This window comes from Dromiciops gliroides, chromosome 5 (genome assembly GCF_019393635.1).
Source record: "Dromiciops gliroides isolate mDroGli1 chromosome 5, mDroGli1.pri, whole genome shotgun sequence".
Lineage (NCBI taxonomy): Eukaryota > Metazoa > Chordata > Mammalia > Microbiotheria > Microbiotheriidae > Dromiciops > Dromiciops gliroides.
Genome location: NC_057865.1, coordinates 19,658,030 through 19,673,810, shown reverse-complemented (window position 1 = coordinate 19,673,810; position 15,781 = coordinate 19,658,030). Strand labels below are relative to the sequence as shown.

At 45.2% G+C, this 15,781-nt stretch overlaps 1 protein-coding gene across 1 annotated transcript in view; it reads right to left on the bottom strand.

The window, feature by feature from the left end:
- Positions 1 to 15,781, bottom strand: part of CHN2 (chimerin 2) — a 295,322-nt gene that overhangs the window by 27,338 nt on the left and 252,203 nt on the right. The window contains exon 7 of the mRNA XM_043966788.1: positions 5,250 to 5,327. Coding sequence (XP_043822723.1) covers positions 5,250 to 5,327 — 78 coding nt within the window. The remainder of the gene's footprint in view (positions 1 to 5,249; positions 5,328 to 15,781) is intronic.

Sequence of the window (15,781 nt, the reverse complement as noted above, 5' to 3'; positions counted from 1 at the left end):
AGCTCCTTTTACAGATGAGGAAACTGAGGCAAACAGGGTGCAGTGCCTTGTACAGGGTCACACAGCTAGTAAGTGACTGAGGTGGGATTTGAACTAGTAAAGATGAGTCTTACTGACTCTAGGACCAGTGTTCTGTGCACTATGGCACCACTGAGCTGCCCCTTCCAGACCATTAGAGCTGTTCAAAAGTGAAGTGTACTGCTTCAGAGAGCTTTGAGGCCAGGGATGTGTGATGGTGGGGATTCCTTTGGGGGCATGGTTTGGACTCCTCGGATGCTGAACAAGCTCACCCTCCCATAGAATGTAAGATCCTTGGGCTCAGGGGTGTGTGTTAATTTTAACTTTGTATTCCCTGTGTGTGGTAAAGCCCCTTGGACATAGTTAAGTACTTATTAAACATTAGCTGAATTGAAGAAAATGTATGTCAACACATTAAGGATTCGTGGTTTGATCACAACTTGTCCATAACTTAGGAGGTGGGTCTTAAAGATGTCTGCAGCTCAGAAAATTAAATGCCTTTAGCCATCTTTACACAGTGAGTGCCTGATCTGAACTCAGTTCATCCTGACTCCAGCTCCAGAACCCCATCAAGGCTGCCTCTCTGAATAAAGTCTGAGAGGGTTAAAAATCTATTTTTAAAATATATATACACACTCGAGATTTGTGATCCAAAGTACATAGAGATGTCAGAGACCCCCTTTGATGAGCGTTCTGTTCTCTCTTCCAGGTCAGGGGTTTCTAACAGAAAATTCTCTCTTCTATTTATAGGATAATGTGCCTTTTGGAATGTTTATCCAAAAATGTCCTGAGTTTCCAAGTTAAGGCTAGTCTGTGGTTTGCAGCAGAGAGTGGATTGGGGCTGGGGGGCCGGGGAGAGGAGAATTACTCAGAATAGAGTATGATAAACATGTGTTCTCATGGACAATGGCCTGAGACACCACCACAGAGCCAGGATCAGCTATCTCCAGTACCTATTATGGGGTGGCTGCATCTCAAAGAAGACACTCCAATTATTATATTTATCCACTCTTTAAAAAAAAAATCAAACTGTCTTAATTTTTTTTCCTAATTATCCTCTCAAAAGATGTTATCATACAGAACAGGGATAGCAGATCAAGAGTTAAAGAACATTTTCTAAATCATCTTCATTTTCTAATGATAAATATTTCATTTCATCTATTGGGGAGGGGTGGGGTGGGTAAAGGAACCATCTAGCTTACTTCAAAAAAAAAAAAGCCTTAAAATTCATCATGGCTCTCAGAGCCTAATTTTTTTTTTTTAAAGATTAGTTAGTTTTCAGAAAGGATCCACCCACAGCAGTGAGTGGATTTGTTAAACAAAGGCTAAGTAAGCTGCAGAGCACAGTAGCTGTTCTGTGCAGGCATGGAGAATGGGAGGGCACGGTTCCAAATGCATCTGAAAGTCTGAGGAATTTTGAGGAGGAAAGAAAAAGAATGCATGAGTCAAAGAAGATCCAGCCTCCCAGTCATGAGACCCCCATTAAAATGGTATTTTTTTCTGTCAAAAGCACAAGAAAACACTTATTTTCCTTTAAAAGGCTGAGATTTAATAAGAACAAAAATAGAAAGTAGGGAAGATGGGGAGAGGGAGGGAGCTTAGGGTTAGAGCTACAAGGAATCAGCCCTTTCATTCTACAGATGAGGAAACTGAGGTCTTAGAGAAATAAAGCAAGTCCATGATCATACAAGTAGGCTCTTTGTCCCAAGAATTCAACCCATCTCTGATCAGAAGGGAAAGAAGAAACAAGAATCCCAACAGAGCTTCTGAGTTCTGTGGATGACTAAACTTAATGCTGTTGTTCAGTCACATCCAACTCTGTGAGTCTATTTGGGGTTTTCCTGGCAAAGATACTAGAGTGGTTTGCCATGTCCTTCTCCAGCTCATTTGACAGATTGGGAAACTGAGACCAATAGGGTAAAATGAGGGTCTGAGGTCAGATTTAAACTCAGGTCTTCTTGACTTCAGACCCAGGATCCACTGAGCCACCTAGCTGCTAAATTCTTAATCCTTGTGAGAAAATAATTATTTAGTTATTAATAATGGATTTCTTGGGGGGCCCAGAGATCAGTTTCAGCCCTCCCCACACACACTCCAGAAAGTGCAGTTCTTGAGGAACTTCCGATTTTGCCTGGGGCAAACCCAGAAGAACAAAAGAGATGGAGACAGACTCTTCGGTCTGGCTCAGTGAAGGATTGATGGGATCAAACCACACCTAGATACTGGATCTGGCTTTGCCCTTCAGGGAGGGTCTTTTATAGTCTTCTCGATGTCATCAGCTCATTTTAATGTAGATGATCCTCAAGTCATGTCAACCATTGGAATTGAATGATGCTAACCCTTGGCCACAGCAGGACCTTGCTCTTTGGGTGCCCACTCTTCCTGTGCTAACTGCCGCTCAGTTAATCCTTTACGGGTATATGTAATATTAACTAATAATAAATGTGTACTGCCCAAACTGGTACAATAGCAACTAATGAATTAAAAACCACAGTAATAGCAATTAATTCATAGACTACAGCAGTAGCATAAACTTACAAAAACACATCCTTTAGAAGCAGAACAGTAGCCCAGTAACCAGGACTGTGCATGCTTTCCATTCATGGAGCATGGACCAACAAAACCCGCACATGGCTGTAATGGGTGCACGTGGCTCCTGTAGATGATCTGTGGTCAACAGTGAAACAATTTCCCTTGTCATTTTTGACAAGGGGTTTTGTCGTTCAGACAGTGACTTGCATTATGAGCCCTAAGGCATGAGGAGAGAGTCAGAAATAGGGCAAATCATTCTCTGTTCTCCCTTTTCTTCCTTTCCTTATCTCCATTCCTTCCAACTTCTAAACTCTAGCACTCTGCTCTGCTCTCATGAATCCCCTTTACCCATCCTCTCTCTACTCTCCACAACATTCTCAACAAGGAAACTTGGCATGAGCATCCTTTAGAGTAAGCCCAACCTTTCTGGGAAGGGATTCTTGTTCAGTCATTTCATTCCTGTCCAACTCTTCATGACCCTGAATTTGAGGTTTTCTTGGCAGAGATACTGGAGTCATTTGCCATTTCCTTCTCCAGCTCATTTTACAGATGAGGAAACTGAGGCAAACAGGGTTAAGTGACTTGCCCAGGGTCTTACAGTTATTAAGTATCTGAGATTCAACTTATGAACATGTCTTCCTGATTGTAAGTCCAGTGTTCTAACCATTGCGCCACCCTCAGTGGATCCTAGGGTCTTAGATTTAAGATTGGAAGGAAACTCAGACATCAAGCCCAATTTACTGACTTTACCTCAGAGGGAACAAAGGCCAAGAGAAACTGGCTGCCCTGGGGAAACAAAGGACCTGAGATCAAGAAGGACTTAGGCTCAAAACCTCTTTCCAGCATGCCACTGAGTCTCTGTGAGCAACTGTTTCCTCATCTGTAAAATGGGCATAATGAGACCTTCTTCCTAAAGAGGAGAGCCAGGATTTGAACTCACATCTCCCAATTGTAGACCCCCAATGCTCTTCACTAAGAGATCCCTGCCATTAGCTGAGAGGGCCAAAAGTTCAGACTGTGATTTCCAGAGGGTAAACAGCTTTTTAAACTGCCACGTCTGGAATTGTGATGACAGTAATTTCCCTAGTCTCTTATAAACACACAGGAGAAAAATATCGAGGTTTTCTCCCACCCAATTTTCACCCCGTTCCCTCCATGTGACCAACTGTCTGCTCAGGGTTTCTCTTTGAACTGAGCAGGATTTTAGGGGTCTCCCCGGGCAGTTTTAACTTCTGGCCATTCATGTGTTTTGACAGTTACAAAGATCACAGAAATGATGCCCTTCACAACCAAAGGGAAATAATGACCAAACCTGGAGCATTAGGTGAGTATTTTCCTTTCACATTCAATGGGCATGTCTAGCTTTCCCTCTTTGGGAGAGATGAGGCAGTGTGGTACAGTGGTCTCAGAAATAGGACGGCTTTTGTTCTTATCCTTCCTCTGACCTGGAATGTCTTCCTGAGCCTGGCCAAGTGCCCCAGACTCTCCCTTGAAGGGAAGATGTTGACCTGAAGGCTAGAGAAAGTTCCTTACTAGGAGTTAACCAAGCAACTCCCAGGTTCTGTCTCTATTCCCCATCTCCTCTCCCACCAAGGGAAGAAAAGTCTTCTAGGTTTGCTACAAGGATCCTGAAATGTGACAGATCCTTCATATTTTACTTCCTTAAAATAGAGACTGGCATAAGAGAGACGAATGACCTTTTAAATAAATCCAAACCTACGAGCTCATTGGTGTGGGCAACTTCCATTGTGGAGATTCCCTCCACCAATGCACATTGACAGCTCTCTTTTAACAGTCTCAGGGAGTTTCCTGGCACACTGACAAGTTAGTGCTTTGCCTAAGATGATAAAGCCAAGTCTTTGTACCCTGCACCTCCATGGCTGACTCTCCACTAGAATATACAGCCTCTACAAATGGATTTTGATGGAGGAGCTTTCTCCATCGGATTTCATCTCCTATAAAGGTCAAGAACTGGTCAAGGTTTTGACAGTCACCAATCCATTTTACAAATAGGGAAACTGACAGTCAGATGTTAAAGTCATCAATTCTCCAGAAAATATAAACCCTCTCCAGCTGCCAATAGGAAACTGGGCTTGGACTCAGACCAGAGCTCAAATTTTCTTTTAGATACTAATTAGGTATGTGACACTTGGCAAGTCACTTCACCAACTTTCTCAGCCTCAGTTTCCTCATGTGTCAACCAGCAATATGATAGAAACTATCTTACAGGGTAGTTGTGAAGACCAAAGGCCATAACATATGTAAAAGGCTTAAAGAGCTATAGAAATGCTGTCTTTAACCATGATGATGCCGCAATTAAATTCAAACCATTTAGATGTCTCTGAAGCTGTTTTATCTGACAGAAAACAGAAGTATCAGAGCGTACACACAAACGCACACACTGAGACCTCTGAAGAAGTGACTTGCCCAAGGTCACAAAGTGGCAGAGGGGAGAAGAGAACCAGAATGCTTCGGTTCCCAATATATTTATTTCCCTTTTGGCTTCAACACATTGTAACCCGACTGGGGTCTGTGAAACAGATCTCTTCACTTCAAAGACAAGCCTCGTAAGCACCAAGTTGACAAGTTCATCCAACGCTCCCTGCTCCCTCCCTGCCCATCCCATCCCACCCTACGCCCCCACCCATCTCCCTTCATTTCTTGCCCCCAGGAAATCCATCCAAAGTCAGTTTCCTTACCTTGAAGTTGTGGGTCTTTTCATAGTTGCAATGGTTGTCATTCTGCGTTAGGGCAGCTCTTCGGACCAGAGAAGAAATCTGCGAATAGGCAAAGAGATTGAGCGGGGGCCCGAGCCAGACGCCCTTGGCCCCTACCTGGCCCGCCAAGGCCATGGCAAGGAGCTCCTGCCACTGCTTCCGGCCCGGCGAGGCTCTGCGGCGGGCCAGCGGGCACGCGGCCTCGGCCTCAGGCCACAGCTCCTGGGGGAGCCCGGGCCGGCCATCGCCCAGCCGTCGGCTGGCATCCCGGGAGCCCCGGAGAGCCGGCACGTCGGGCCAGCTGCGCCGCATGTCCGACACCCAGCGAAGGACCGGCAGCTGCGGGAGGGCGGCCCTTTCGGGAGGAGAGCCCCAGGGCATGTGACTGGCCCCAGCTGCGCTGCGCCGGGCTCGAGATGTGATGGGCTGGGCTGGGCCGGGGGGCCCTCCCTCCGAGCCCGGGTGGGCTGGGCTGGGGGGCCCTCCTCTTCAGCAGCTGAATCCGGCAACTCCCCCGGGGCTGCTTCTTAAAGCAGGCTGGTGCCTAAAACAATAGCGCACATGAATGTGCTGTGCTAGCCCGAGGGGGTGGTGGGAAGCAGCCCGAAGTCCCCCCACCCCGGGAGACACGCGCTCCCCCAGGAGCACCTCGAAGCTCTCGGCGGTCGCCACCCCCCCCCAGCAAAACACAACTGACTCCTGCTGGTCCCCCCCCCCCCCCAGAACGAGGCTGCATCCAATTATCCCCAGGCTTAGAACCTGAGGATTGTTTTTAATCTTCATGGGATAAAGGCTTGGGGTTCTCCCCACCCCCACCCCACCCCCATCCTTTAGCACCGGAGGTTTAAAGTTGTCTTCCCTTTAACGCACTCAATGAAAACATTTAGGGGCAGGGATGGGGGAGGGGGGGAGAGGCATTCCTCAGGGGCAATCCATTTTTAACAGTCCGAGAAGTGGGTCTTCGGGCTTCTGGACCTACTGTGATGTCTTCCGCTCCCCGCCCTCCCCCCCCCCCCCCCCCATTAAACAGCTCAGAAGCCAGTGTCTACTTTCCATAAGGAATTATCTGTGCCTTTCCTATTTCCAAGTGCAATCTGGAACCCAGCATCCCAAGCTCAGGATAGGTTTGTTCTTGAGGTGATGTCAATCAACAAGCATTCATTAAGGGCTTACTATATGCTAAGCAGTGGGTGTCCAAGAGAAAGCAAAATTAGGGTCCCTGTGCACAAGGAGCTTTGGAGGGGTTAGGACATGCAGTTACATACACGCATGACATGCGGAATAGAGGTAAGGCTCATCCCAGCTCTGGTTTGTTTTTTACCCCGACTGATAATTGCCTTTGGGAAATCGTAGCTTGTGTAGCTTGTGTCTGGGTCTCCACAATGAGGGTCCCAAATAAGCACTCAGGGTAATAATGAATATTACTTGGATAGCCTCGATTTCACACAGCCTCCCCGCACAAGCCCCACAGTAATCAGCGTATAGCTCTAATAGCTTGGTGGGCTCCAGTCTCCCCCTTCCTCTGCTAAGAATCTTTTCATGTCTCTGTTGGGCTGGATGGCCTCTGAGGTCCCCTCTAACCCTCCTCATATACTCTGGTCCCACTTTCAGGATCCTAAGAATATATGGTTGTGTTTTGTTGTTGTTGTTGTTTTTCTGAGCACGCTTCTTTCTTACCCCCAGTTCTCCCATCTCACAGGACCATTAGCTGTTTCCTGATTGGATTTTGGTGCCTGACTATGGCTTGCTCCATAAAAGCCATAAACACTTACTCGGGCTGTTGGATTTGAAAGCCCAGCAAGGCCAGATGGTCAATGACTGTTACTGAAATAGCTCAGACTAAGCAATTTCATCTATTGATTGACTTGGGCAGCGCCTCTGAAGCCCATCACTGAAAAGAAGCAACTTTGGAGAATAGGCCCCAATACATCCACCTCTCCTAATTGGCTATTCCTAATTAACTGATGTAGTGAAGACTGCACTTGAGAGTCAGAAGCCCGGGATTCAAATCCAGCCTCTGACACTCTGGCTGGGTGACCCTGGGCAAATCATTTCATTGAGTCTCATTTTCTTCATTTGTAAAATAAGGCTATTTGTAGTATCATTAGTTCCTCCCTTACGGGGTTGTTTTGTGAGACTCCAAGGAGGCAGAGGGAGGGCACTTTGCAAAGTTAAATATCACCTAAATATCACCTGTTGTTTTTCAGGGAGAATTTCAGCATTCTGTTCTAGATCAGAAGTTGGCTTCCCTTCCACCCCATTACTAAGTAAGCAGAGGAAGCCCCTTGTCTCTTATGAACCTGTGGAAGGACACACCGATGCTGTGTGCTTCTATCACATAATAAGCCGTGGGATCTGGAGCAAGCCAATTCTCCTCTGTGGGCCTCAGTTTCTTCTGCAAAATGAGGGGGTCTGATTACATGCTCTCTAAAGTCACTTCCAACTCTAAATGCCATGATCCTACATGACCAAGAACATGCTGCTATTTAGTGCTATGGCCAAGTCAAATCTCTGAACTTAGTCCTTTCCTGGCCACAACACAGAGACTTCAAGTCTCTCTGAGGGCTTGGCCAGTCAAATGAATTTGCATTGGGCAGAGAGCACTCTTCCAAACAGACTCATGTTCTTTTGGGTTCACTGCAGAACCACTTTAAAAACTGAGGTGGGAACGGTTGGACTATTCTTTTGCAAATGAAATACTCTGGGCAGTAATGGAGATGGGACTATGGGGTCAAATAATGTAGGCAATGGCTGAAATATTACTAATAAGAATACTCAAGGTTACTTCCTGGGTCTTAAGGCAGTTTGGTGCAGCAGTGGTTGGAGCACTGCACTTGGAGTTAGGAACACTTGAGTTTAAATCTTGCCTCAGGTCCTTCTTAGCCATGTGACCTTGGACAAGTCATGCTACCTCTCTCTTGGCCTCATTTTCCTCATTTGTCAAAAGAGAATAAAAGCACCTCTCCCACAAGAGCTGTGAGGATCAGATGAGATAAAGGGCTTTGAAAACCTACAAGTTCTCTATAAATGTGAGGGATTATAAAAGAGAGGAACAACTAAGTCTGTCATCAGACTTTTGAAAAGGGATCATCATAGCAATTCAGGAGAGAACTAAATTACAGAACTCCAAGATTAATATTTGAAATCTAAGACTGACATCATTTTTAAAATTTTAATTAATTTATTTTGGGGTTTTGTTTTGTTTTTGCAGGGCAATGAGGGTTCAGTGACTTGCCCAGGGTCACACAACTAGTAAGTGTCAAGTGTCTGAGGCCAGATTTGAACTCAGGTCCTCCTGAACCCAGGGCCTGCACTTTATCCACTGTGCCACCTAGCTGCCCCCAACATCATTTATTTAAAAACATGATTCTCGGGGAAGCTAGGTGGCACAGTGGATAGAGCACTGGCCCTGGAGTTAGGAGTATCTGAGTTCAAATCCCGCCTCAGACACTTAACACTTACTAGCTGTGTGACCCTGGGCAAGTCACTTAACCCCAATTGCCTCACTAATAAAAAAAAATAAAAACATGATTCTGTGAAGGGTCCATGGGTTTCACTAGACTGCTAAGAAAGGTGTCCAGGACACACAGGAAAGGTTGTAGAAGAGAGATGGAGAAATAGCTGGATAGATGATTAGATATGTGGATAGATGGATAGATAAATGATAAATGGACAGATGGATGGATAGATAAGTGGATAGATGAATAGATAGATAGGTAGATGATAGATGGATAAATGGATGGATAGATAGGTAGATGATAGATGGATAAATGGATGGATAGATAGGTAGATGATAGATGGATGGATGGATAAATGATGAATGGATGGATAGATAGGTAGATGATGGATGGATGGATGGATAGATAGGTAGATGATAGATGGATAAATGGATGGATAGATAGGTAGATGATAGATGGATAAATGGATGGATAGATAGGTAGATGATAGATGGATAAATGGATGGATAGATAGGTAGATGATAGATGGATGGATGGATGGATAGATAGGTAGATGATAGATGGATAAATGGATGGATAGATAGGTAGATGATAGATGGATGGATAGATAGATGGAGGAATGGATGGATAGATGATAGGTAGATATGATCATAGCCCTCCTCCACTTAAAAGCCTTTGATGGCTCCCTATAGCCTGCTGAATAAAGCCCAAAGTTCTCATTCTGGCAGTCAAAGCCATTAACAATCTGGCTCCTCTTTGGTTCACCTTACTTTCACTCCTATTTCTGTGCTTGCTTCCTCTGCCCCCAAATACATCTCAGGCTCTGTTCTGGCTGCACCTTTGGCCTTGGTCTTCTCTATATCCTGAATGCACTTCTTGACTTTTGCCTATTAAAACTCTTCCCAATCTTCCAGATCCAGCTCAAACCCCATCCTTTCTTCTAAGAAGTCTTCCCGGACTCATCAGGCAGAAGTGACCTTTGCCGCTCACTACCTGTGTGATCTCGGACAAATCTCTCAACCTCTCGGCTTCCTTCTTTGTAAAATAAAAGGACTGGAGGAGATGCCTTTGAGCATCACTTCCAGCTTTGAATTTATGACTACGATTTTCAGGACCACCCCATATGTGCCCTGCTGGGAAAGGACAAGTGACCACAGTCAGTAGAAAATAAAGCCACTCAGAGATAACAAGAGCACTTGATGTTTCCATAATGGTTTAGTTTGCAAAGCACTTCCCATACACCATCTCATCTGAACTGCACAACAAATCTTTGTCGTGGCTCCTAAAGGCATCATCAGCCCCATTTTATAGAGGAGGAGCCAGAGGCACAGAGAAGGAAAGGGACTTGTCCAGGGTCATACAACTAAAAAAAATGTCAATAAATCCAGGGCTTCTCTCCAAGTCCAGCATTCTACCCACTATTCCATGTTGCCCAAATAATTGAATCACCCCAGACTATGGTCAAGAAGATAGGGACTTTCTCTTGAGTCCCTCTCCCTCTGGTATCTATTAAGAAGCCTTCTACATTATAGGAACTTCCTAAATTGGGGGTGTCTTATTTATCCTTTCCTAGGAAAGGGTTAATCTGTACCCCACCTTTTCTCTACCTCTTTTTTTAATTAGAAGGGCCTCTCTTGCCCCCCAGTTCCTAAAATAAAATATCATGAATCCAGACAATGCCAACTTGGACTTACACTAAAAGGAAAATTAAAGAGCCCTTCCCCCCATTTTGAGACATGTGGCACCCAGAGAGTCCCCCAAACCAGGAGTCCAAAGTCTGTTTGCCAGCAGAGTTCTGGGAATGGCATTTTTAGGATATCAGATGTCAGAGAAAAAATGCAGAGGAAAAACAGAGCAGCAGAAATTCTTTAGAGAAAAATGCATGTCAGGGCATTTCTGAAATAAACTGTTTACAAAATAAACTTTAATTAGCAGAGGCTGTGATAATGAACCCTGATTGACTGGAGGGAGCAGGCTTTTTTCTGTTCCACTGTTGGATGTTGGGGGATGAGCCAGCCAGTAAACGGAGAGGTCATGAGGGCTAAGCATCAGCACATCTTGGGGTGGGGGTTAGGGAAGAGAGGGATGGGAGGGGATGGGGGAGCAAAGGCCTGGTTTGGGAAATAGCCTCACAGCTCTGGAGCTGGGAGGGACCTCAGAACCCACCTGAGCAACCCCCTCATTTTACAGATGAGGAAACTGAGGCACAGAGCGATTAAGCAACTTTTCAGGGCCACACAATTAGAGTCTGATGCAAGGGTCAAACTTAGGCTGCCCCAAGACTCAGGATCATAGATTCAGAGCTGGCTGGGGCTTCTGAGGCCATGGAGCCCAACTCCCTCATATTACAGGTGAGGACACTCAGCCCCAGAGAAGTCCAAGGTCACACAAGAAATAAATAGCTGAACCAGAATTTGAATCCAGGCTTTTGGACTCATCCCAGCTCTCTTTCTGCTCTATCACTTTAGCAGAGGGGAACACCAGCTCCCATGGCCAGGGCGGGGCACAGAGCCACAAGGTCATTTGAGGGACTGATGGGTAGGGGCCAAAGCTATCTAATCCCAATTCGATTTGATTCCCTCTAACATCAGGGATCCCCAGGTTGAGTCAGCCCTTTCCCCAGCTCCCTGGGCCCCTTAGTCTCCTTCCAGGCTGATGCAGAGCAGAGAGGCCTTTGTCAGAGATGTCACAGCTCACCCAGCTGCCTGAAGGACTGTCCTGGGGTGTGTGTGTGTGTGGGGGAGAGACAGATGGTCACTCTCAATACAAGGCCCAGGAGAAAAGGGAGCTGGGGGAGGGACCTCAAGGGTTCCCCTGGAACTTATTTCACCTCTCTCCCCCCATCTCCCTTTGATACTAGCCACATTCACACAAGGCAGGGGGCGGGTTTGTGGGCTCTACCAAGCTTTCTAGCTGGGAAACAAATGGATTGATGCCACTGGGGCTGATTTGTTTGAAAAGTTCAACCACTGTCATCCCATGCTTGGCGCTGCAGCTATTTCCACTTCAAGGGATGTCACAGATCTCAGCTAATTAAAAGGCTTCTGAGAACCCATTTAGATGTAGCTGTTGGGCAGACCGGCCCAGTCCTCACATAAAACCTTGCAACTGGCTCTCTTTGGCTTTAATTGTTTTTAAACTTGATTTCAATTTCCCCCCAAATAAGAAGGATTTGTTTCCTTTTCCCCCCACTTCTCCCCAAAATTGAAAAAAAAACCCCAGAAAAACAAAACCTTACGACAAGTATGCAGAGTCAGGGAAGACATTCCCATCTTGGCCATAGCCCCAAATGGGTCCCATTCTGCACCTCGAATCCCTCCTTCCTCAGGAAGGTGAGATTTTATCTAGGACTTCAAGGAAGCCAGAATAAATCAGTCAACCAATAAACATTTCTGAAGTGACTACTGTGTGCTAAGCCCGAAGATGGAGAGAAGGAAGGAGGAAGAGAATTCCAGGCACAGTACTGGCCGGTGAAAATGATGGAGTTGGGAGAGAAAGTAAAATGAGGTTGGGCTTTGTTGCTGATGTTCAGCCGTTTTCACTGGTGTCTGACCTTTTGTGACTTCATTTGGGTTTTTCTTGGCAAAGAAACGAGTGATTTGCCCTTTCTTTCTCTAGTTCATTTGACAAAGTGAGGCAAAAAGGGTGAAGTGACTTGCCCAGGGTCACATAGCTAGTAATTGAGGCCAAATTTGAACTCAGGAACATGAATCTTCCTGGCCCCAGGCTCTGTGCAGTATGGTGCACCTTAACTGCCCAGTGTTGGACTAGATCAGAGCTTCTTAAACTTTTTCCACTTATGACACATTTTTGCCCCAGAAATTTTTACGTGACCTAGGGGGAAATAGGTCTATAAAATAGGTATACATAATCTTTTACTATTGCCAAATTTCTCATGACCCCCACATTCAGTTACACAACCCCATGTGGAGTTGTGACGAACAGTTTAAGAAGCCCTGGACTATATGACCTCTAAAGTGGCTTCTCTCAATCTATGATTTCATGATCTGTATTTCCCCAATTTCCTCCTCTTGTCAACGTGTCTGATGCCATCTTAGCCTCACTGGAAAAGAAGCTACATTTGCTGCTCAGCAATGACCTTGGACAATGGTGTCCTCAGCGCTATGGGAGATGGAGAGCTGGAGAGAGAGCTGAAATTCACAGCCACCTGTGTTTTTCCCCTTTGTTGCTGTAACTAGCATAGGAGGCATGTCTTTCCAAGTCAAAATAAATTGTCTTCTGCTGCTTTAATTGGATTCAAATTGCCCTGCATTTGTAAACCGCAGAGATACTGTCGGTTGTTGTTGTCACTGTCGCAATCTTCATTTATAATATTTCTCAAATCCTCTTCTGGGCTTTGAGGACAAGGGCACCCCCCAACAAGACTATCCTCTGTACGGCTCCCAACTGCACATTGCTGAGGCTGCCCAATATAGTCCCTAGGAATATTTTTAAACCCAGCAGCACTAAAATGTGGAAGCTTTCACATTCCTAAGTGGGAAGGAAGGCTTCCCTCTCATCTAGACTTACTGCTGATGGGGTGTTGCTAGTGCTACAATTAGACGTCCACACTTTTTTTGGGCCTCTTCCCATGTTGTGTATAGAGTCTTGTCTCCTGGTAGAAGTCAGGCAGTCTAGACCATGTGTGACATCAGTAGCTCCTGTCTACAAGGCAGGCAAGCTATCATTCTGACATACAAACATGAAGAGTTCAGAATTCCAGTGCCCAATGGAGGGGGTGGCTGCCCCACCATGGGGTATAGAGGAGTCCTGGGGTGTGGGTATACCTCCGCCCACAGGCAGGAATTCCTCTGAGTTTACAGTAACATTCTCTAAGTTGCCAAACACTCCCCCTTGCCCACCAAGAAATGCACACAAATAAAAGGCATGTGAAATAAAATTTTTTTAAAAAAACACTTCCCAGAAGAGCCAACCCTCTGGTCTTAGATGAATCAGAGACATCAACTTATTTTCTTCTTTCAGTATGAAGTCCTCAATACTGAGCAGCATATTTTTGTTTTGATCTAGTGAAAAAGGGAACCTCAATGGTCTAAGTCTCCCCTGGTCTCTGCAGGACAGACCGCCCTGGCCCAGAAGCTCGGCCAAGAACTCTCAGCTGTTAGGAATGAGAAGTCAGAGATCTTGAGGAAAGGGCCCCATCTGAATATAGATGGTGTTAATAAGGCATGGGCTTAATAATGTGCTTTTTAAAGCCTCTTGCAAGGGACCCCAAAGTGACAACTGCATCTTAAAACAGCAGTTATGATGATAAATGGTTTAATAGATTTCCTCCCTTAAGTTAAGAGAAATGAAGAAGATAAAGGGAAAATACTTTTGTTTGGGCAATAATCATAATAAATAATTATGATAAGAGCTGAATTTATATAACATTTTCAGATTCGTAAGGTGCTTTACTTCTAAAGGGAGACAGAGGTTTTGTGCTGGCCACAATTCACGACAAAAGCCAGGGCTTTTTTTATTGACAAAGAGACATGATAAGGGCAGGAAGGACCAGGTGGACCAGGTGGATGGCAGGGGGTAACCTTGTTTGAAGCCCTTACATTTTTATTCTTGCTCAATTTCATTTACATGTAAATAAGGTCAGACTTAAGGTGGGCTTCAAAGCCCTAGAATGCACATTGTTTCTATGCTTTTCCCCTCTAGGAGTGGGTAGAATCTCCAAAGTGGAGGCATACATCAGGAGTCAAACAGCAGTTGTAATTTTCTAACTCCGAGTTAAATAGTTGTTTGGGTTCACGGCATTTGGATCAATGCCAGACATTGGCAGTTAGGGGAACAAATCATTTGAGTTTGGGAGTGCTCTGCCTGAGTTCTGTTAGCTGCTCTTAGCTAGATATGTTTGCTCATTGACTTAGCCATAGATGAAAGAAGTTTCTTCTTGTTCAGTCATTTTCAGTTGTGTCTGACTCTTCACGGGATTTTCTTGGCAGAGACACTGGACTGGTTTGCCATGTCCTTTTCCAGCTCATTTTACAGAGGAGGAAATCGAGGCAAACAGGGTTAAGTCATAGTTCAAAGGACCATTGATTTAGATTGAAGGGAACTTAGAGGTCATATAGTCCAACCGAATCATTTTATAGATGAGAAAACTGAAGTCCAGAATCTAATTACTTTGGCTAAGGTTACCCAAAGTTGGGATTAAACTTAGATCCTCCGAGGCTGAATCCCATGTTCTTGCCACTGTGCTACAGTGACTCCTTATCAATGGTGATACCTGGCCCTGACAATGGAAATAGAGGAGTGTAAAATAAAACACCCCTTAAGGTTGTCAAGGAGATATGGACGTTGAAGACCAAGACATCCTGGTCAGGATGGAAATTCACGTCCCTTCCCCACAAGCGTCTGTACCTTCTTGGAATCTCTAAAGGGCTTTGCAGAACACAGGCAGAGACAGCAAAGAGCTGATATTCCCAGGAAAAGAAAGTACCCAGCAGAGAGCAGAGTTAAGATGCTCAGCAAATAGCTGCTGTGAAGCAACATGGTAACATCAATAAAAGACATCAGCAGCCCTGCAGTGGCAGAGGTTCAAGTGGGGCCCACCACACACTCTGGACACAAGGAATCCCTTCTTAAATGTGTGCTACATGCATGTTCCTGGTGTGTATATTCTAGCATATGTGTCCCAGCCCAGTGGTGATGTGGTTTCTATCATTCTTTAATGTGGTGTTTTTAGGACATGAACCATTCAATTTAAGCCTTAAAGTTCTCTCATTGAAGTGTCATGGTTTAAATTTCAATTTACATAACAAAGGCTCATCTTTCTTAATGCCCCGTCATGGTACTCTATGGCCTACATAAAATTAAAAACAAGCATCACCCGGAGGGTGATGGAAAGGCACCTGGTAAGTAGGAGCAGGCTGTAATCCTTGGCAAACAAGGAATTACAAAGGAGGCATCAATGAGCAGAAAATGGACCAGTCACATGGATAAGGATGAAGGCTAACTGAAGGATGGCTCCACTGGCAGCCTTGGGAGGTTGAAAGAAAGAAAAGGATGGTAGGTGGGCACCCTGTGCAGAATCTCTGAGTAGATATG